This window comes from Rhinolophus hipposideros (genome assembly GCF_964194185.1).
Source record: "Rhinolophus hipposideros genome assembly, chromosome: 4".
In the NCBI taxonomy this organism is placed as follows: domain Eukaryota; kingdom Metazoa; phylum Chordata; class Mammalia; order Chiroptera; family Rhinolophidae; genus Rhinolophus; species Rhinolophus hipposideros.
This window is the reverse complement of record NC_138050.1, coordinates 19,337,756-19,361,311: the sequence shown is the minus strand read 5'-3', so window position 1 is coordinate 19,361,311 and position 23,556 is coordinate 19,337,756. Positions and strand designations below refer to the sequence as shown.

General features: G+C 34.4%; 1 protein-coding gene across 1 annotated transcript in view; it reads left to right on the top strand.

The window, feature by feature from the left end:
• Positions 1-12,733: 12,733 nt before the first annotated feature.
• Positions 12,734-23,556, top strand: part of LOC308496845 (uncharacterized protein) — a gene marked incomplete at its 5' end in the record, with an annotated part of 30,448 nt that continues 19,625 nt past the window's right edge. The window contains 4 exons of the mRNA XM_081046644.1: positions 12,734-12,763; positions 13,503-13,618; positions 13,781-14,030; positions 20,018-20,112. Coding sequence (XP_080902770.1) covers positions 12,734-12,763; positions 13,503-13,618; positions 13,781-14,030; positions 20,018-20,112 — 491 coding nt within the window. The remainder of the gene's footprint in view (positions 12,764-13,502; positions 13,619-13,780; positions 14,031-20,017; positions 20,113-23,556) is intronic.

Below are 23,556 nucleotides of genomic sequence, written 5' to 3'. Positions count from 1 at the left end.
TTACACCAAGGTTGCTGTTTCGATCCCCACGTGGGCCACTGTGAGCTGTGGGCCACTATGACCTGTGTCCTCCTTAAAAAAAAAAAAAAAAAAATTCCTTGATTCCAAGTTTGTAAAACACCCATCATTATTCCTATGAAGAACTGTTACTTACCAGTTCTCACTCTTGGGGCTGTTGGTATGCCTACATCAATCAGTACCTGCAACACTGTCCAATTTTCTGATTCCAATCCAGGATAAAATACAATGCACATAAACAAACCTGTTAGTGATAGGCCAAAAATAAAGACAATGGGCTCACTATGAAGACCATACCAAAAAATCCACTTTTAAGACTGCATCTTAAGGAAATAAATAAGGCAAAAATTTAGCTATTAGATTGTTCCTTTACTAGCAGAAAACATTGGTTGCAACCAATATAAATACCTCCAAATAAGAAACTGCTTAAATTACGGTACATCCTTATAGTCTATAATCAAATACATATTGTCATTAAAGTATATTATAGCTGAATATTTACTGCTAGTAATAATACATCTTGCTCATTTGTACTTTCTTTAATATCAATTGCTTGTGATAAGAAAAACCCAAAATTTTCAGAAATACTTAATATGAATACTTATGCGAAATGATGAGGTCATCATTTGTTTAATTCATCAATTCAACAAATATTTGCAGCATTCAATAAGATACAGTCCTTGCCCTCATGACTCTTAATTTGTGAGAAAAAATAATGATCAACAATCTTGGGAATTTTTTATTCCTGTCTTTCATTCTCATTACTTAACTGCCCAACCATTTTCTCCCTTATTCATCAAGGGCGTTGGCACTTGGCTTTCAGTATCTGTCTCCCTGCATTTTCTGCCACTGTGTGCCACTTCAGTGTCCATATGGATAACACATCCAACAATGTTGAATTCTAGACTCCAACAGCTTACTACTTCATTCCACAATCCATACCCAGAGCCACACCCTCACCCTTCTGATTACCAGGAAATTGCTCCACAGCAGCTTTAGCCTCCACCACTTACCATTCTAATTTTTTTTCACTCCATCACTCCCTAAACACCTGCTTTCTTACCTTTTTTTTTTTTTTTAACTTCCACTCCTCTACTATTCCCCTTTATGTTAAACCACAATCTACCACATTGCTTCATATCTTTTCCTATCCAGGCTAGATTCCAAAGTACATCAGACTCTCCTGCTATAACTTTGCTCCCTAGTTAATTCCCTGTCCCATTCCTTAGAGCGTATATTTTAAACCATGTTAATTCAACTCAAACTTGCTACTTCACCTATGACCTTATCTCTTTTATCAGAAAAAAATCAAAACTATCAGCTATGAATCTCCATCATCTTCTTGCTAATATTTATATGTTATACATATAACTGTCTTCACCTCCTTCCTCCTGATTGCTGAGTAAGAAGTATCCTTTCTCTTTTCCAGGTCAATTCCTTTACATGCACCCTTGATGCCATATTCCCTCTTCTACTACAGAATCTTGCTTTACCTTTATCTCTCCTCTTTTTAATCTCTCCTTGCTGACTCCCATATCTTAAACTCTCTTCACTGTAGAATCTCCTCAATTCTGTGACCTCCTCCCTACAATTACCATACTTTATTTCTGTTTTTAAAGAAGAAATGAAAAGCCTTGAAATAATATAAATCTATTGTAACCTTTCTCAATTTTAATATACTTTTCAACCCAACAGAGTTCTGCCACCATCGAAAGTGTTCTGGCAAACATTAATGACAAAATTGCCAAATCCCATGATCTTTTTCAAAGACAGGTTAGTTGACCTGTCTTTATCTTCTGATACTTCTGACTTCTTTCCTTCTGAAACCTCTCCCTCACTGGCTTCTCTAAAACTGAGCGCCATTGGTGCTCCCTTCCATCCCTCTGCTATTTCTTCTCAGTTCTTTTGCTGCCTCTTCCTTTGCCCATTTACTGATATTGATTCTCAGTTCCTCTCACTACATTCAGTCTCTATGAGCAATGGCATCCATTATCCCATTAATTCCAGCTACCATCTATTTAGTAACATCTACTTCCAGCTCAGGCCTTTCTCCCTAAACCTCAGAAGTGTATGCTGAGCTCCCTATTGAACTTCTCTATGTGGATATCCCACTGGCACTTAATCTTCCATATTCAAATATGTCCTCATTGAGCTTCTTATCTCTCTCCCCTTTCTCAGTTTTCCACCCCACACCCTGACACACACACACACACACACACACGCTCTCACACACTCCCCAAAGCCTTGTTCTTCCTCTACTTGTCTCTATCCTGGTTAATTATACCACCGTCATACTCTACAACCTAGCCAGGGACTAGGGAGTCATTCTAGACTTCTCTCTCGTCTCTATTCCAACCATCACTTCCTCTATCCAAAATCTCATTATTTCCCATCGTGACTGTAAAACCACACAAAAATACTTCCATTTATTTAAAAAAGAATAATAATAAAGCACATTTTACAACATTCCTCCTAGAATTTAAATTATGAAATTACAACCATGTTACATTAGCAAACCATGAAGGGTTATACCGAAACATACATAGCTTGTACTATTCCCAGAGATCAGAAATCTTGTTTATACCTCCATACCTAATAGTTAAGCAATCTGTTCATTTTTGAATAAAGTAAATATGGCATATTAAAACATATCAATAATTATTAAGCTGCATGTTAAACAGCTCAACAAATAAAAGGTTTCATATTAATCTTATATAATAAAACATAATTTTTAGACCTGTTAGTTCACTAGAATTTCTTTAAAACATGTATCACACATCTTTATACACACACCATATCAGGAATTAGATTCCCTATATACTGAGCTTCCTTCCTCTCACTCCTATCCTACTGTCATAAACAATACTTAACCCATCTGTGCTCCCTCAGTTTCTACCCAGTACTCACCCCCAAAATGATGAAAATGAATGCACCCCCTGGCTACCCTTAAATAAGAATAGTGTACACTAGGTGGATCAGAGAGGGCTCCCAGTGCCTCGCCAATTCTTTTCTACTTTGCTGATTTCTGAAAGAGGGACCCTCTCCTCCACAAGAGACAAACTGCAATTTTCCTGAAGAAAAGAAACAAAGTATAATATTTAATAGTACTAAATAAGTGAAATTCAATAATGCTAACATACAAAAGAGAAATATAGAGCCTTCCTTTGTCAATTGGGAAGAGGGGAGGAAAGTGGTATATTGGGGTTTTTTGTGTGTGTTTTTTTAACTTTTATTTACTTTAAGTGTGTTTGTCCAGGACCCATCAGCTCCAAGTCAAGTAGTTGTTTCAATCTAGTTGTGGAGGGCACAGCTCACAGTGGCCCATGTGGGGAATGAATTGGCAACCTTGTTGTTAAATGCACTCAGCTCTAACCAACTGAGCTAACTGGCCGCCCCCGAAAGTCGTATATTGTTAAGGGGCCTTCAGAAGCAATGCCTTCGAATCATTCCTGATTGCTTAAAAGTTTTCTTTAATACATATTATTTTATAATTAGGGGGAAATGTTCAAAGGCAAGTCCACAGGTCTAGTTTTAATGGCAAATAAAAGTTAAGTATTTTTACAAGTGATTTAGAAGAAGCTTTGAACTTTATAATAATTGACAACTGTATGTACTAACATTTTTACATCTAAAGAATTAAATTTTAGGAATTTCAATTTTATATAAAAGGAAAGGAAATTTGAGTAAAAATAAACGTACATGGGGAATCATTAGAATTAGCCATATGCTACAATAATTTCTTATCAGGAAAAGGTTTTCTATCTACCATACCATATTAGTAGTTTTGTAGTTTATACCATTATGAGTTCACTGGGTCAAAAGTTAACAGTATGGGGTCATCAAGTAAATTAAATGTTAACAGCAAAAATTAAAGGACTTAAATTAAAAACACAGGGTCTAATCCAATGATGAAGAAAAGTAAGGAAAAAGTGTTCCCACAAGAGCTATAAACTGTTCACCTATTTAAAATAAATTACTTCTTCAGAGCTGCCCTAAAAGTTAATTTGTTTTAAACACGTATGCATTTCTTTGCCAAAAGAGAAAGTGCTGTATTTTACTCTCCTTATTTCCCTATAGATTTGTTCTACAAGAAATAATTTTTCACATATTAAGTATAGAAATATAGTTCTCAACTGTCATAAAGAACTGGTCATATATCCTCAGTCATATCTGCTGGAGACCAGAGGGTCTCAACTTTTGTTTACTAAAAATAAGAAGGGAATGCTAATGTATTCCTGGTTCTTTTACAATGGGTGAAAGTTTTTTAACCATTGTAAAGTTTATTAAAACCTTTCAATTTTCTTTTGATAAAGGGCCAAGAATAGATCTATTTCTATTATTTACAATCCTTTTAATTATCTAAAATTGCTCCCTGAATACAAACATTTTAATGGCTAGGACAAAAAGTTAACCAACCCTTGGTATATTTCAGACCATATATGGTATAAAATTTACCATTCCAGGTAAATTTTTTTGAGAGGGGCCCTGTTAAACTGAACAATAACCAGAGGACAGGAGCCAAGATGGTTGAAGTGTTTAAAATCATAAAGCTATTAAAGAAACTAAAAGGATGGTTGGGGAGGGGGAATCCATTTGTCTTCTGGTTGAAAATAATAATGGTCATATTTAGAGGGTTATCACATGTAAGTGGGCATGAGTTATAGCGGGCACTTTGACAACAGTTACAAAGTGCCATGCTTTCATTATTAAGATTCTATGATTCCAAACCTGAAGAGGCTGAATTTTCTTTATTAAGCTCTTGTAAACTTTACATTATTTTAAAAACAATGTTTCAAGACACTGTATTTAATGTTTCATCTAAGGCCAGCACTGTCACACTAATGTTTTAGAAAGTAGATGACTGAAACAAATCGATTTATCCATTTCCAGGTATCCTTATTGATAAAGGGGGGCAAAAGTTCATACTTCTTTAGTAAATATTAACCATTATTAATTGTAAAAGAATTTTAGCTCAGTCCCATAATCTATGGCCTACAACACAGAAGCAAAAAAATTCTTCATATAGGGAAAAAATCTTTTACCTTCATAATCTTAAGAAAATCAGAGTTGAAAATGCTCTACATATATGAATCTGTTCTAACCACTTTCAGAAGTTTGGGCTCTAAACCATACAAAGTAAATTTCCCAAAACAGAAGGACATTTCATGATGCATGTATAAATTTTCTCCCATGTAACTAACATTGACATACTTTTAAAAATTACATAAGACAAAAAAAACTACTTTTAGTAGTTTCCAAACTAATTTCAATATCTTTTTGCCTTACATGATTTTGAAAGGGTCATCTAAAATATGTATGGACAATAAAGCATTTATATTGCTCTTTCATTCAAAGAATCTACCCAACTGCCGAAAAAAATCTGTGTCTAAATGATATATTCTCTTAAACTGTTACCTAGTTAATTAAAGCATATAGCTATGAACCATTTAAGCAGTCTCTGAGGAGGATTTTATAATTGTTTTTTAATGTGTGAATTAGCTACAGGGAAAAGAAACTATCAAAGTTACTTGACAGAAGAAAGATATAGTCAGTATCTAAAATAAACTATAAGCTTGCGCTTTAAAAAGAGAATGTTAACTGATGAATTTGTAGGAAAAACTCATCACATTCTTACAACAAATTTCAATAAATATTGTATAGGTTTATGATTTCAGTAGTAGACTAGATGCTGTATCTAAAGAGTTGTCCACCTTGAGGTCAGACTTCACAGACCTAAAAAAGACAAAAAGTACTTTTTATGACTTTGTTAAAAGTACAGAAAATACCTAGATTTGGTATATATATACATATATATAATACCAACAAAAGTATGTACATTTTAAGAAAGGTAAACTGTATTAAAATTGTAATATTCAATATATACCAATAACAAAAGATGAATACAAGTCACGTTTGACTTTTGCAATTACAAGAGATGCTCAAAGTGGTTACCATCAGCGTCCAGATGCTTCTGATTACGGCGAACTGCTGCTTGAGGAACGTTGACCAAAGTGTCCACTTATATACATTTTTTGGAACCTCTGGTAGTATTATATACACACATACTTACCATGATTAGAAGTTTAATTTGAAATTTTCAGGTAAATACCAAATTTGAAAAATTAAAAACTCATAGTAGAAAATAAATAGCTGTGGATCTAGGACACAGATTAGAAACATTTTTAAACCAGCCATTATTAAATTTTGTCCTCTTTGCCTTTATTATAATTCTTCGAGTTTAGTAGTTACAATATACATGGAGGGTCAAAATCCTAAGCATTAGCTATTTATACCACAATGTTTTACATATATGATAATAAATACAAAACAGTCTTAAAACATAATACCTTGTTCATAATAGATGCTCAGTAAGTATCAATTTACTTGTTAGAAAACTGCCTTCACATTCAATATAGAACAAATATTTATCATTTTATATTCTTTACAATTTTAACTCACAGATTATAGGAATACAGAGAGCTTAATACAGTAAAACAAGTGATTCTCAAATTTGTTCAGGTGGCAGAGCAATTGCTGATCCTGTCTCTGCTGAATACCACTCATTCCCATTAAATATTTATCAATGCCAGTAACTGTGTTAAAGACACAGAACAAGAACAGACATAGTCCTGGCTATCAGGAAACTCTCAAAACCAGAAAATGTATCTCTACATATGTATGCATGTATATTCACTACTTCAGCCACACATCGACACAAACAAAAAACTTTATGTGTGTATTAGTTTCCTGTTGCTACTGTAACAAATTACCCTAAACTTAGTGACTTGAAACAACAGAAATTTATCATCTTACAGTTCCGGAGGTTAGAAGTCTAAAATGGATCTCAGTGGGCTAAAATCAAAGTGTAGGCAGAGCTGCATTCCTTTCTGGAGGCTCCAGGAAAGAATCTGTTTTCTTACCTTTTCTAACTTCTGAAGACCTCCCTCATTCCTTGGTCCATGGCTCCCTTCTACCTTCAAAGCCAGCAACAGCTCTTTCAGTCTCTCACATCTTATCACTGACACTGACTCTTCCCTTTTCCACATTTAGAAGAACCTTATAATTACAGTGGGTCCACTCAGATAATCCGGGATAATCTATTTTTAGGTGATGTGAGTAGAAATCTTAATTCTATCTGCAATCCTCGTCATGTAACTATATATATATTTTTTTTTTTTCTTCAGGAACTCCATCAGCCATCTCTGAAATTATGCAAACTGTTCATATGTGTGCATGATTCTAGAGAAAGAATCTATAACTTTCAACAAATTCTGAGTTTCAGAATCACTGGAGTAACTCATAGAATACCAGTGTTCCTGAGAAGCATAGTTTGGTGTTGTCAATGATTCCAAATTCTACATTGGCTTTTTTAGTATGTATATTTTTAACTTTGATCAGAAAACCTTGATATGGGTTGAAAGTTTTTTAAGTATTTTTTTCCCTGTGTGTTTTTAGAAGTCGTTGTAATCATGCTAATTACACTTTCTTTACATGTTGCATTTATAAACATTTTTCCACATTGATATGCATCGTTTTGTAATGATGCTAGTAGAAATGTAGTAGAAATTTCACAATTTACTCAATAATCTTCCTACTATTAGACATATTATCCTCCTACCCCTCTTTTTACTGCTATATTTAATGCTGGAGTGAGGATCTTCTTGTATAGATTTTTTCCCCCATATTTTGGATTTATTTCACCTAGATTCCTGAAATCGGAATTTCTGGCAGGAAAAATACGAATATTTTTATAACCTTTTTATATATCACTAAATTACTTTCCAAAAGGGCTGTTTTAATTTACATTGCCACTAGCTTTTACTTACCCATACCATCAGTGTGAGGTGTTTTTTTTGTCTCTTGCATTTTCTAATCTGTTTTCTAGTACCCTTGTTAAAGTGGATTTCTAAAATATGTATCTGATCATATTATTCATTGGTTTAAGATTTTTCAATTGCATCAATATAAAGGTGACATGAAAGGCCATGGTTCAGCCTCGATCCACTTGATCAAGCTAACCTTTCTCACCTCCTCCAAACGCATCTAAGCAACAAATCGCATAAAGTACCTGAATTTTCTTGAACCTCCTTGTTTTCTTGTACTCTAGTGATTCTGCTTTAAATGCTTTCTGTGGCCCATTTCTACTCTCTCTTTTACATTGGATAACTCCAATCCTTTAAGGCTCCACCAAGGTATCCTTTAACAAGCTCTACAAAGCTATCCTTCGAGACACAGCTCAACTGTAACCTCCTCCTGAAAAGCTTTCCTGAGCCACCTATTCCCAACCTGGGTTAAATGCTCTTCCTCTATATTTATCAAATTATATCTTTTTAAAAATTTGTTTCTTCCATTAGACTTTCAGCTCCTTGCTAACAGAGACTAATATTTTTCATCTCTATATATCCAATTCTGATATGGTAAATGTTTGATTCATTCTGTGCGCTAGTACATACCAAACCCATCAAAACATACCTACATTTTGGGAAGTGTTATTCCCATTTCTGGGAAATCTTCCAATAAATAAGCAAATAAATGAGAAAGTCAATTAGGAAAGGTATATGCATAAAAATGTTCAGTTCAGAATTATTTATAATAGCAAAAAATTGGAAACAACCTAAATACCAGCAATAGATGAATGGTAGAATCTGCTACATAATATGTAGCAGAGCAATTTGGAATGAAGGTTGGAAAAATGGTGTAGTAACTTAGACATTTATGTCAAGTTTAAAAAGACAAAACAATTTCACACTACAACCCTATAAAATTAGATGTACAGACATTGACTAAAAAGGAACATGAAAATTATATGAATTGTTTGTGTGGACTGATTTCATTGCTTTTATTCAGAACTTTATGTTGCTATGACAACTCAATTATAATTATAATACAAATAATTTAAAATTAAACCCAAGTCATTACCATATGTGTATATATAGGTATATGCATATATTTTATAGGCATATATTTCCTAGCTCTGCCTCTGAAAAGTCCAAGAAGTAGAGACATCTCAGTAGCAATGAGCACACCTAGCCTTGGTCTTTAATACCATTCTCCACTAACAGGAAACAGGGCTCTTTAGAGAAAAGGCTAATTCCAGGGTTGGAGCAGGGTAAGGACAAGATAAACACGGAACATCTTATTATACCACAAAGTAAGGAAGTGCTCAAAAAAAAATAATTTATGTAGGCATGTCACAAAGATACAGGAACCAGACTAAAGGGGCTTCCTCCAGCTAAATCTCAGACTATTTGAACACCAAAATAATTAAACATTATAGACTTAAATATTTAGAGGTGAAAGGTCATGATGTATGTAACTTACCTTCAAATGGTTTAGAAAAAAACTGTGTAAAACACATAAATATGGATAGAAAGTATACATGAAAGAAAATACAGAAATGGAAAAACGCAGGAATTCGTAAGTTAATGCAGATAGTAAATAAATAGGGGAGAAGAGAGGACTCTTTTCAGTAGAATGCTGTGGGCCAACTGGTAAATGTGGAGGGAGTACTAAATTGGTTGAATCATTTGGCAACCATTATGGTAAAATTATATCGGCAATAATGGATGCTAAATTTAAACAGGAATTTTGATGAAAAGCAGAATAGATCTTCAATTGTCTCCCCACAAATTGCTTATTAATTGCCAGGAAGAAAAAAAAAACTATACAGTGGAAAATTCAAGCCACGTGTGAACCACGTGATCAAAATTAACACCATCAATGAGACAGATGTCTATCACGTGCTTCTGGAAGTGATACCCTGAGAAGGACCTCTGCAATGGTCCAGAATATATACCCTCAATTTAATCATGAAGAAACATTAGACAAAAACAAAACAAGGAACATTCTATTAAAAAGGGAGGTGGGGGGGAAAGCTGCATTCTTCAAGGATGTCAAGGTAATTAAAGATTTTTTTAAAAGGCTGTGGAAATGTTCCAAAGTAAAGGATGTTAAAGAGTCTGAACAACTAAATGTAATATCTGACCCTATACTGAATCCTTTCCTGGAGGGGGAAATGCTACAAAGATCAAACCATAAATTTGGAATATGGATGGTAGATTAAAATATTATTTCAGTGTAAATTTATGAAGTTGATAGTAAATATGCTCTTAAGTATTTAGGAGTGAATGACCAAGATGTATTTAACTTAACTTCAAACAGTTCAGAAAAAAAATTGTATATAAGTATATTAATACATAAATGTGAAAAGAGAGACACCATGGAACAAGCAAATGAAAATGGTGTTATTTGAACTATTTTTATTTTCCCAACTTTTTGTAAACTTGAAATTATTTCCAAATAAAAAGATTTTTATTTCATTAAGCCCATCTCAGAGGAATACAACCAACAGGAAAATAAAAGGTACCCATCTAAGCAAATTGTTTTTAAAACATCCAATAGTGTATATTGTTTTCAAGTTAATGTTCAAAATGTTTTCTTCTTTAAGAGTCTTCATTCTTTCTTAAAAGATGAGCAGACCTATACTTTTCACAATTTTATCTAAATAAGTTAATATGTTGAAGTCAACATTCCATCAGTTGTAGCTTACTCATTAGAAATAGCAGGAGGGAAAAAAAAACAAGCATTGAAAGTACAAGACCTCTGTTCTCCACACTACCCATATTTACTATTCGTTAGCTGGTGATTGCATTCCAGTTTCCAAGTAAAACCTCGGATTTTAAATTATGGCTTCAGTTCTACTCCTATAATAAGAGGAGTATGCAGAGACACAACTGGGTGGTGAAAGGGGGTGGGGAATTGTTAACTCTTCACTGTATTCAAGATGAAAGAAAGCTGAGTATTGTCCTAATTTAGACCTATATAATTGAGTTTTTTCTTTTCATAAAGTACATCACTTTGTGGAATATTAAAATTCAGGGAAGGTATTCTTTCTAGTTTTTTAACCTGTGAATTTGATGGTCTGAAGTAAAAGTGCTTTTTCTTTTTTTCCTTTAAAATTCAACTCAGGAATATGCACCCCCTTGTGGTCAAATATAAAATTCTTCATTTTCAAAATAGCATTTTTTCCAATAGGGCTTTTTGTTCAGGTATAGAAAACATGTTATTTGGTTTTGTTTTCTCCCATTTTAGTGAATTAAGAAGCTTTAATGGAGGATTTGGGGTTTGTTAAATAATATTTTAAACAAAACAGGACTTAAATCTAAAGGTAACCTACATATAAATTTAGTCTGTGCAAAATGGAAATAATAATTGCACCCACCTCTTGAGTTATGAGGATTCAAGGGGAAAATGCATATATACATACTTATCACAGTATCTGACACACAGTAGGTACTCAATGTTCTTATTTATCAACAACATTATCATCAATTTATATGGACACTCTCTTGAAAGACTATTCCAAAAGGGAGCTCAATCAAAAATTTATTCATGAAGTTCAGTACAATCTCGCAAATAAGTTCCCCAAATATATCACTTATCCAGACTTCGCCTAGCTGATTTTCCCCACAAGTACATTGTATTTTTAAAATTCAAAGAATATGTAATTATCTCTGGGTAATGGAAATTTGGATAGTTTTTATTTTATATATATTTTACACTGGCCTGATATTTTTCTTTAATAATTAGAAAAAGCAATAAAACCATTCCATTTCTATGTTACTCTTATGAAATAGTAAAACAAATTACCATTCTTATTCATCTGACAGAAATCATTACTCATATTTAGCAAAAATGTTATGTCAGGCTGATTTATCATTTTAAGGGACTTGAACAGGAATGCTAACTCCTAAGGGCACTAACTATAATTTGATTTTTTAAACACCTCTTAAAGAAGCCATTTTAAAAGATCAGTGTTAGAGACTATTGGCTAATATTTACTAATATGCGAAGCACTGTTCAAATGCCTTTAATATATTAGCTCATTTACATTCTTACCACAACCCAATGAGATACAAGCATTACTCCTTTTACAGAAGATCAAAGTGAGAAAAAGTACTCATATAGAGTCACAGCTAGCAAGTAGCAGAGCTGAGATTCAACCCAGTTTGGTTCCAGAATCTACTCACTTAACCAGTGAACAAAAGTACCAAAGCGATGTAAGACACACATAATACTTAGCCATGTTACTTCTCGATCTCAAATTATTAAAATCCATTTCTTTTCCAACGGTACCTCAATAATGCAAACTGTGTTGTGCCGGCCTACTCCCATTTCCTTATTTCTTAGTACTTCAAGCATTTTCATATCCATTCTTTTATTTAACCATCAAGGATATATGTCTTCACATACTTAAACAGGCATGGTTCATCACAAGTTATTTTGCAACAAAAACTGGAAACACACAAAAAAACATAGCAATACCCAGATTTTAAACTGTTCGATTATTTACAAATTTCATTATAACTTGGAATCAGGAAAAAAGTAACCAAAAATAACCTTAAACTGTAATCATTTAGGATGAATTTTTTAAATTCATCTCAACCAGCCTGGTGGCAGGTAGAATAACTCTCCCTAAAAAAGAAGTTTTTAGGGAAGGTGTTAAAATATTGACAACTTTGTCGTCATGTATTGTCCTATCATAGCTCCCTGTTTTTGACACAGACTTGCCTAGGTCTTGTCCTTCCACTTACCAATTTTAAGACTTTGGGGCAAGTTTGTTCATCAGAGTCTTGCGTGTCCTCGTGTGTAAAATGAAGATAATACTTCTTAGGGCAATAAACAAGATCAATCCATAAATCGTTTATTTAGCACGATGCCCATCACAGAGTACAGGCAATACGTGGTAACTGGGTATTATTTATACGTGCGTCGCACAACGGAAACCCATCTTTGCTAGGTTCAGTTCATTTAACACGCCTTTTTTTTTTTTTTTTTTTACTCGCCCTAAGTGACACCCAGAGACTGCCCACCCATTCACGTCTTCCAAACCGAGAGAATATTTAAGGACAAGTAGGACAGTGCGAGAAACTGGATTCGATGAAAGCGCCTTCTCAACAGGCAGCCTAGGACCGGGAAGAACTCCAGCAAATTTAAACACTCCTTCGACAGGCGCGCGCGCGCACACTCACACACTCACACGCACACACACACACACACACACACACGGTTGTCGAATAGGGGAAACCACGCCTCCTGTCTGTACTCGGGTTGGATCGCACAGCAAGGAGAAAGGCTCAGGTTCCAGAATCGGACATATGCGGACTCCTCGACATGCTGGCTACCTGTGCCGTCTTAAGCAAATCACTTAGTCTGACCCTTGGTTTCCTGGTCTGCAATCTGAGAATAATAATAGTACCTACCTCATAAAGTTGTTCTGAGGCTTAAGTGCGATAGCTTCTGTAAAGCGTTGACACATACGGTAGCGAGAGCTCTGTACACAGGTGGGGCTGTTTTTACACGTGTTTCCATACAATACTCAAGGTCTCGGAGATACGTTCCGTTGTTACGAGTTTAGACACTGGCAATAACACGTTTTTCTTTTCACTTAAGCTGCACCCTTATTTGTTTTCCTCGAACAGTAGAATACATGCCTATCAACTGATACGCCATCTACGGACCCTCGGCCCACAGTTTCCACTGTCCCTACACCTCCGCCGCTGAGTAGAGGAGGAGCTGCACGCAGGCGCAAGAAAAAGAGGTAGGAGGATTGCCACCTAAGGAAACGAGGGGCGAGCGGCGGACAGCGATGATTCTGCGCATGTGCCTGGCGTGGGGGGTTGGGAGTAGGAGTTTGCGCGTGCGCAAAAGTGTGGCGAAAGCCAGAGAAGGGGGTTTGGAGGCGGTATTGACAGCTGTGAAGGCAGCCCGCGTTCCCGGCATGCCCCGGGGCGGCGGGGTTGGCTCTAACGAATTTGAATGAGGAGCCTCAGCGCTTTCGGCGCCATTTTCGAGTGGTGCCTGATCTCATCAATCTAGCGGGACAGACGGGAAAACCTGTCCGAGAGTATATCGCCACTAGGACTCCACACCGAAAAATCACTGAAAAAGTCGCCCAAAATTCCTTCGAGCAAAGGACAGTCCGCGGAGTTTCGCCAGGGTTGGCGCAGTCGGTAAGAGCCTCAAGTAGAAGAGCGGGACTCGAGAGGTGGCAGCGGGACGGGCAGGCGGTGGGGGCGGTGCAGGGAGTGGACACGGGGTCCGCCCTCATTTTAATCGCTAAAAATGCGAGGAAATGGGGTTGGGGGTATTGGATGGCTGCGAGTGGGCGGCGGCGGGCGGGATGTGGCGGGAGCGCGGCGAGACGGGGTCGTGGGGGGAGGGGAGCTGGAGTTTGAGCGGGACGCGGACGGCCTGCGCCGAGCGGCCGCCGCCCGGCCGATCTGTCAGCGGGACCCCCTGCCGGGGGCCGGGACGGGGCGAGGCGGGGCGAGGCGGCCCGCGGCTGCCTGACAGGAGGTGGGCGACGAGCGCCCCCTCCCCCCTCGCCGACGCGAGCGGTCTTTCTTCGCAGTCTTCCCGGCCGTCTTCTCGTGACGAGAAAGTTACGGCCGGCGGAAAATTGAGGACCCGGAGTGGTGGGTGCCTCCCGTCAGCCGTGCGGGACCCAGCCCTGTGCGTCGTCGTCGTTAACGCTAAGGAGTGAGGTGCCCTAGGAATGTGAGTTTCACGACGCCGCCCTCGGGCTCTGAGCGCCTGGGTCCGGGAAGGGGTAGCGCTGACCGCGGCTGGCGTTTCCAATCCGAGCCAGATGGGGCGGGGGCAGGCTTTTGAGGTTTTAGCGGGCTCCTGAGAAAGATGCCGGGGTTTCGCTTTTGGCTTGGGGTTTTTGTCATTTGCTCTCCTGGTGTCCTTTCTTTGGGAGTGGGAGGATGTGTTCTTGGGTGAGATGAGAGACGGGGGTTCGAGCCAGCGATTTCCTGCTCTGCGCGATTTCCTCCGAGTCGCGCTCTTCTTAGAAGACTTTTCCTCCAGTCTTCGGTACACGTCGCGAGGAAAACAGCGATCTGTGAAACGGTCTCTTCCTCCCGAAAAGTCTTTACCCGGACAACTTAGCGGCAATCCCCACCTTTTCGTAAGAACTTGCTTGACTCGGAGGCGGAGAGAAGAGGGCTGTTATTTGTCTTTCCCCTTAGTGATTTTTTTTTTTTCCTTTAGCTCGCCGTTTTCTTACTCGACAACTCTTGAGTGATTTGAGCCAGTGACGGTTTCAATACTTTATAGATAATGAACTTTGTAAAAATTCCTCATTTAGAGGTATGCTGGATCTAGAATCCTTTTCTGCGCTGAAGGCGCCACTCGATTAACCCTTTGCAGGCCTGATGTTTTGCGTGTGGGGCGCGAGGCTCCGGGTTGCGAATATGCAAGAGATGGTTCTTGCAACAGCTATTCAATTGTTCGCAAAGAGGAATAACGCTTCCAGAGAACCGCAATCACACACTTTTCAGGACCGCCTGCCTAAAGAGTTCTTCCCTCTGGAATTGATGTAACGATTGATTGATTTCTTATGTCTCTAAAGACTGGGGGACCCGCCCTCACTTAGAATCTTTTCCCCGGAGAGAACAGGAGAGCGGAGTGTGATGTTTTTCAAATTGTGTCTAACGGAGCTCCCAAAACACCGGATTTGTTATCCCCTGATTGGCTGGAAGGAAGCGGGACTGGGGGGTTTGAATGTGAAACACTGGATTATAATTCTAGACTTCGCGAAAAATTGTATTTTTAGAGAACCACGGAAATAGTTAACAAAATGTTAAGACGAGGAGTTTAAAAAAACTGGTGTTTAATATTTTTTTCATAAAGGACCTTCGAGTGGTTCTGAAATGTATGTTAAAAGTAAAACTGAGGAGACAATTTTCTTAAAATTGTAATTCTGCTGGCTGAAATTACAAGACTTTTCTACATTTGCCCCTGTTCTCTGTTGATTAAAAACTGAGTGAAACATTTAGGTTTTTTATTCCTTTGACAGAAATTTTTCATCGTAAGTTACATTTATTAGATACAGGTTATGGGAAAATTGTTTCTTTTTGAGGAAAAGAAACTTTGATTTTCTTAATGTTAAGAAAGCTTTTCCACATTTTTCATAAAAATTGGACATATTTTTAAAACTTTTCACATCTAATTTAAAATATATAGGTTTTACTAATTCAACCATTGCAATGGATTTAAAATTTTATTTACAAGAAATATATGTTGCTTAATTTACACAATACAACAGGTAAGTATGCACAGGTGCGTATGCATGAATTCATTCCTTTGATAAATTCATTATGAAGAAATATTTTCATACAACAGTATGAAAATTTCAGTATGAAACAGTATGAAATATTTTCATACAACAGTATGAAAATTTCAACACAGTGTGTTCTATTGTATTTGGTTGGTTTTAAGTTTATTTTTGTTTAACGTTGCTTAAGACAGCCATCAGTATATTTCTATTTATTATCAACTTTGTCATTCCATTTCATTGCATCTTGATAAAAAACGGGTGTGGTTTTCAAAGAAAATCAGTAAACTCACACTGATAAACTAGATAGCTGTAGATGCTTTTTACACTTTTTTTAAATTTAATAGAAATGTATGTCCTGAATAGTTGAAATTTTGAAACTTAGAGTTTGTATTCTCACATTAGGTCAAATATGAATTGTTAGGAAATATTCAAATGAAAGACTCCTAAGACTTTCATAAATCTCTGCGGGGTTGTAAATATAATTTATATTAATAAGTGGAATAGCTGAGTTTATAAATCGTACTATTTTGTATAGCTTTCATAACAAGAATTGTAATTACAGAACCTGTGTTTGTTACCTTTTTTCAAAGCTGTTTTACTTTGAATCGTCTCATGAAAATTTCATAGAAAGTATTAATTATCCTCCATAAAATTTAATTTGATGAAATTGTAGGAGACCCCATTTCTATTTTAAATGTAATTTCACCTATGATACCAGAACTAGTGCATTTTGCTCTTTTTTGCTGTTGTTTTGTTTTTTTGTGTTTTAATTTTCATTCAAATTATTAGGTGACTTGGAGAGTTTTGAGGGTGGGATGGGGGAGGCCTTTCAATTCCACCAGGCTGGTTAAATTTAACCATACTTTTTTAGTGCTTTAGTTTATGAGGTTTTTTTGTTCGTTTGGGGGGGTGATGGATGAAGGATTGTTTTGCTTAATAAGCCATTTTAAAAGAAGTGAAGGATTTCTTTATTTAAAATACTGCACTTAAAGCTTGAGAACACACCTAAGACCTAAATAAAATAATAAATAAATAAACAGCATTCAAAATATTTTCCCTTTTATGTGATGCTTGATGAGAGGGAGGTTTTGGTTTTAGATTTGTGGGCATGTAGGTATGAGTCTCAGCAGATGTGTATGGTTACTATATTATGTACATTATCCATATTTCTCTGCAGTTGATAATTCTGATTTATTTTCTGTTCTATTGTAAGGTCTAGGAAAGTCATAATACCACAGGAAAACAATGGTAGGGAAAGGTGTTGCTACAGTAGCTCAACTCTTTTTAAAGCTGTGTTTACGTATTGTTGGTGAGAGTGAACTGGAGAAGGTATCAGTCTTCCTGGTAGCATTGATTTTCATTTGTTTGCCCTTACAACTATTTTTAAAAATCCAAGTAAAACTGCAATTTTAGACTTCATTTTAATGTCAACTCGTCTTAGTTGTACATTTACAAATTGTAGACTCAGGTGTTTGTAAGTAACAATGTATTTTTTCTTATCAGATTAATCACTTTTAGTATTTATCATGAACTAGAGCTAAGGATGAAAATTTCAAAATAACTTTCATATTCTGGATTCCTTGTTGCAATGCATCATGCTTTGCTTACTACATTTTTGTTTGTTTTTTGTTTTGTGGAAACATTTTTATTTTTTATTTACTTACTGGTATATGGCAACAATTCAGAATGTAACAAAGTACTTTAATCCAGAAATATTGGTCAGTTGATTGGGTTTACAAAAAGGAAAAAAAAAACAATGCCCAGAAGACTGTATTAGATATTTCTTCTACATGATACATAAGCTTTTTCCAATTAAAGAAAATCAGTTAGAGTATAAATTTACACACTATTTTGAAATTTTATTCTACAAAAATTTCTCTTATTTTAAAAAATTACTGGCCTAAAATTGGCTCTCGTCTTTTATTTCTATTGTTTAATGAAGCTTAACGATCCCCATATTGATTTCTATTTAACCCTTTTTAGAAGAAAGGTTATTGGTCTGATTATAACTAGAAAACATCTTAGAAAGAATTGTCATATTACAGTATTTGTATACAGACAGTTTTGTTCTTTTTTTAATTCAGCAAACTTAGAAACCCTGTGCCAGGCAACTAACATAACTCGAACTCAGACTGACTTGCTGAAATTTGGTAGCCCCTCTTTTAAGACCAAAGGTAATCAGTAATAAACTAAGATTTTCTTTCAAATAAATGTCCAAAATGAGATTCAGCCATTTTGCATTTAATTTTTACAAGTGATAGCATTAGAGCTTTAAAATTGTGATTGACTTAATATTATAAGTGTAACATCAGTTTTAGTATATCACGTTACTAATATGTGTTTATATGTTTGTCTGATTATCGGCGTGTACAAATGACTAGAACCTTCCTATAAATGTTGCTCTCTGGTAGGGAAATGATTTCCTTTTGCCTTTTTTCTTTCCCCCCCCCCCCTTGCCTGTCTTAGAGATGCTTGCTTTAAAGGATCTTCTTTTGAGGAAGATAAGTCTCAAATATTAGAATTAATATTAATTATATATGAATTTTATTCTTAATATTATCAAATTATGAGTTTAATATACTTTTGTTAAATCCTATCTTATTTCACTAAAGAATCTTTGCCCTGGAAGGACTTGTCATGGGTTCTGAGAATAAATAATAAACTGTATTTTGTAATAGATTTGAGTTTTACTATTTCAAGGTTTTTTTACACTATATTTTTTATCATTTAGTCTAATATTTGTCTTGTATTTGAACCTCCATTATTCTACTATCTGGTGTTTTTTGTTTTCCTTCTACTTGGCAAGGAGTACATATTGGTGTCTACTGTTTTCCTTCTGTGGTTTTTAAAGTTAAGATACCTTAATTTTCAGAGTGTTCAAATATAGAAAACTATCTTTTGAGGAAGATGATGTAGAAGAGATTTTAATTTTTTTAAATGTCATGGTATTTGAATTGGTGTTTGTGGGTTGTGTATATGTGGTTTTTGCCATTAAACAATCAAATATTTGGTGGCAGAGGAATTAAGGTTTATTTGGTTTTCATTTCTTTTCCTAAACTATTTTTAAATAAAAGTAGAAAACTCAGAGCAGTATAGTTCACATATAGTGCATTCTAAATCTTTGGTAATTCAACTATTTAATATTTGTATAAAGTTGGTTGCCACTAAGTCATTAAGGTTCAGGTGAAAAAAAGCCACTTAAATACATTTGGTTGTACCACCCCTACATGGAACTGTTAAAAAAAAACATTGGCCCAGTAGTCACCCACTTATAACTTATGTTTTCATTTGTTTAAAGAGTAAATTCTAAATTTTGTTCTGTTAAAATTGTCATGTATTAAAATTGGAAATAACCAATATTACTGTTCACTCAAGCATCGCAAAAGACAAAAGTTGATAATAATGGTAGTTTCTGTCATCGTTAAACGTTCGATAATTTGGGAAGAAAGTTAAAAATTTGTCTCCTTTGAGTAATTTTTTAAACTGGATTTTATGAGTTTTAGAAGCATAAACTGTATTTCTGATATTTTCCTTATGAGACCCCTATACCAGTTCTCTAACACCTACTTACATACACACACACTCATCTACAATGCTTTGAAAGTGAATGCCCTAAAGAGAAATGAAAGCAGAAACATATTAATCTGATTTGTTTGAAGAGACTTCTAATGATAAAGCATATCACAGGTGTTTCTAATCAAGTTATTTCTCTTTAAATAACATTATTTTCAAGTTAGTGTTTTTTTGAACATAGGCAAGATTGAGGTCATTTTGAAGACCTTACCTCTGTGTTCAGGGATCCACTGTGGAACTGCAGGAGGCGGAAATCTGTTGAGTGTCTTCATGCTATAATACATGACATTTTTATTGCAGGTTTTGACCTTTAGGAGAGAGCCAATTCTGGAGAACAACCTAACTTCTTTGATTGAACATTCACATAATGCATTGGAACATTATAGGAGATTAAGGTATACTAATGAATTTTAAAAGCATACAATTTTATGTCTTTGCAGTATAATTGGGCTAGACAATTAATTGGTAAAGCTAGGTAGGACTTTTAGGTGACTTAAAAATCATTAAAGGTTTATTAATACATATAAATCATTCTGTGAAGTGGCCATGGTTGAGTATTCTTATTAAAACTCCAGATTTTTTTTTATATAGTTCATGTTCTCATCATCTTGCATTAAGTCCAACTTTAACTGTATTTATTCTAAAAATAAGTATCTAGTGATTTTTTATTTTTGTTGTTACATTGCTATATGTAAAATATTTAAATAGTGCACTTTTCATCTTATAAAATGGAAAGTTTAAATCAAATGGAATTTGGTGTTTGGCTGTGTGACAGGTATACTGGTAGTTAGAGCCACAAAATTAGATAAGTTTAATGAGAGTATTTTAAGAGAATTTAAAATATTCCAAGTAGTATCCTAACCAAAAGTGGCAATTTGGTTGAAACTGAAAAACCCACTTTCTGAAGCACAAATTAATATCTTACTCATAGGCACTCTGAGTAAAATATTTAAATTATTCATATCAAAAACTGCTAACTCTTTAAAAATAGATGGTAGAATGTTGAAATCTCTACTGACTTACTGTCTTTTCCTCCAGAAATATCGTTATACTTTATAACAGAACCACTTTTATAGCATATTTATTTTCTTTGATTTTTTAAAAATATTTTTAGTTGAAAACTTCAGACAGTTAATAAAGTTATTGTTTTCTAAATGGTAATCTGGTATAATGAAAATGAACATACTGAACAGTATTACTAAGTTTACTTGGTTAATTTTTGCATAGTAAAGTATTAATCACATGATAAAGTATTTAAAAACTATTTGCTAAAGTGTGGTTTATAACATATTATAATGTGTTTCAATATTTTTGCACCTAAAGATATATACTTTATGTACTAAAGATACAGGAAATTACAAAGGTTCATTTTTCATAAGAAAAGTGTAAATTAGTCTTAAGAGTGAAGTATAAATATCATTGTCATAGAACTGCTTTTATCTGTAAACAAGGTTAAAATTTTTTTGAAGAAAATTCTCAGATGTGTGTTTAAGAATTAACATTGAGATACATATCAAAATACAAAAAAACTAATATTAGATATGTCTGTATTAGTAGATAGTAGATAGATAATCCAGGAATGTGAATCTGTTAACAGTTAAGGTTAAATAAAATGTTAGCATTTAATAGAAATCAGTGTAATATAAGGGTGAAGTTTAGGTATAAGTGTCATTATACTGTAAGGTCATTGAAATAAATGCAAGGTATCAGAATGTCTTCATAACTTTGATTTGAGAATGTTATGAAAAATCAGCTTAGTCTGAATAGAATGAAAATAAGTACAATTTTCTCCTCTAACTTATCCAGTGTTTTCCAAGTTAGAGAACATTAAGATGAAAAGTAAAAAATATGGTTTCTAAGTGTCTGAAAGAAAATCCAGGTGCAATTTATTGCTTTCAATCTAGATATCTCTACACACAGCTTTAATGAATTAAATGGGTGAAGAGGGACTGCTTTTGAGTTTATATTGTAGATAAAGACATAAACCCAGAGTTGTTCCTAATTTAGAGAAGTTATGATTTGTGCTCGTTGAACTTGTCAAAATTTACTGTTTGGACACAAATATTTAGTGCCATAAAGTTGTCCTCTCTATTGCTATATACTGGCTTTAAAACTTCCAAATTTTGAGCTTAGTAAACAATTTAACATCTAAAAGAATCAATGCAGATATTAACAGTTTTCTTGTATTTGGTTAGTACTTTGAGGGTGAGAAACAAACCTACTTTGTAAGACATGTTATGAGACAAGTTAGGGGCAGTTACTGCAAAGTGTGATTGGCTATCTTTTAACTGCCCTTTAAAAGACATTTTGTAAGGATTTTGGCTGTTTTAAATTTGCAAACCTGGTTCTGTATATCTAATGAAGCCTTGACATGTGTTCATTATATCAAAATTTGGGGGAAAGGATTTATTGAGTTACCTTTTTTTCAGTGACAAATTTATATCTTATTTGTGCAACATTTATATTTTTGATTAAATGTAGTTTTAGGATTAAATAACATTCATTTTCAAGAAAAATTCTTAATTGTTCTTAAAATACAGTTATACTGTCAGTGTTCTGTTTTATTGAAATAGTTATCCTTAAGGGGAAAAGAATATCTGGATAAACTAAAATAGAGGTAATTTAACATAGCTATGTGTGAAAGGACTTGAAATTATTCACTATTTGTCACTGATGTATAATGCTAATTTATAACAAGTTATATTTGAAGCATTTGTCAGCTATAATAACTTTCTTTAATAGAGGTTTTATAGTATTACTGAGGATTCATTAAAGATTAGATACAATTATCTTAATAAACTTTTTAAAATGTTTATTTAAAGCAGTTTTGTATGTGTGTATATTTTGGTTTTTCCTTGACTAGCAAACACATCCTTAATCTGTTTCTATTTTCCTTCAAATAAGACCTAATGCATCAGAAAACATTTTCAAAATTCAAGATGTAATTAATGAGGATATAAACTTTTTATTAAATATTATTTTGAAGTAGAATTTAATTTTTCAGCACCACAAACGACACTTTTGATATTTCATTAACATATGACTTGCCTTAGTTTTACTTTCCTATTTTCATGGTTAGAGTCCCTTGAAAGAGAAACGTGCAGCACGTTTCAAATGTAGCTGCTGAGACTGATTACTGGTTAATATTTATTAGTTTATTATTGTTTGTAAATGTCTTAATTCTTTAAAAATCCTTTGATATTTGCTGTTAGTTTTTTTATTGCATAGCCTTCATACTTACTATGTATGTTTAATAATTTTATCCTGTGATCCTCAGAATTATTTTTTATTTTTTTATTAACATTATTTGTTTCTTACTGAGCTGCTAAACAGAAAAATTACTTTTTCAATTTTGATAAAAATAAAAGATTGGGTTTTTTTAACAAAATATCTGAATTTTAAATATTACTATATTTTATACTTTTAGTAAATCTCAAGCCTAGCTTTCTTCACCAGGTATTATTTAATTTATCAGCCAATTCTGGCATTTAAAAAAATAATTTATAGATGTCCTAATTTTTCAGACTTTTAAAATCTTGTTCAGAATAAAACATTGCTCCAAGTGTTAAAGAATTATATTTAAAGTTATAAGTTCCTAAATAGCATCACATTTAAATTTAAATGTAATTTGACAGAAGAATTTATATTTCTGTTATGCATCAAATTTTTAGCTTTGTATTACACATTTAAAGTAGGCTAATTATATGTGGAAATTTTTTTAATAGTTGGAATTTTTGTAAAGACTTTATGGGCTAAAATCTTATTTCTTTGTTAATAATGTCTGATGTCAAACATGTGGTGATGATTAGATATGTGGAACCTGGGAGCCTGGAGCTTTT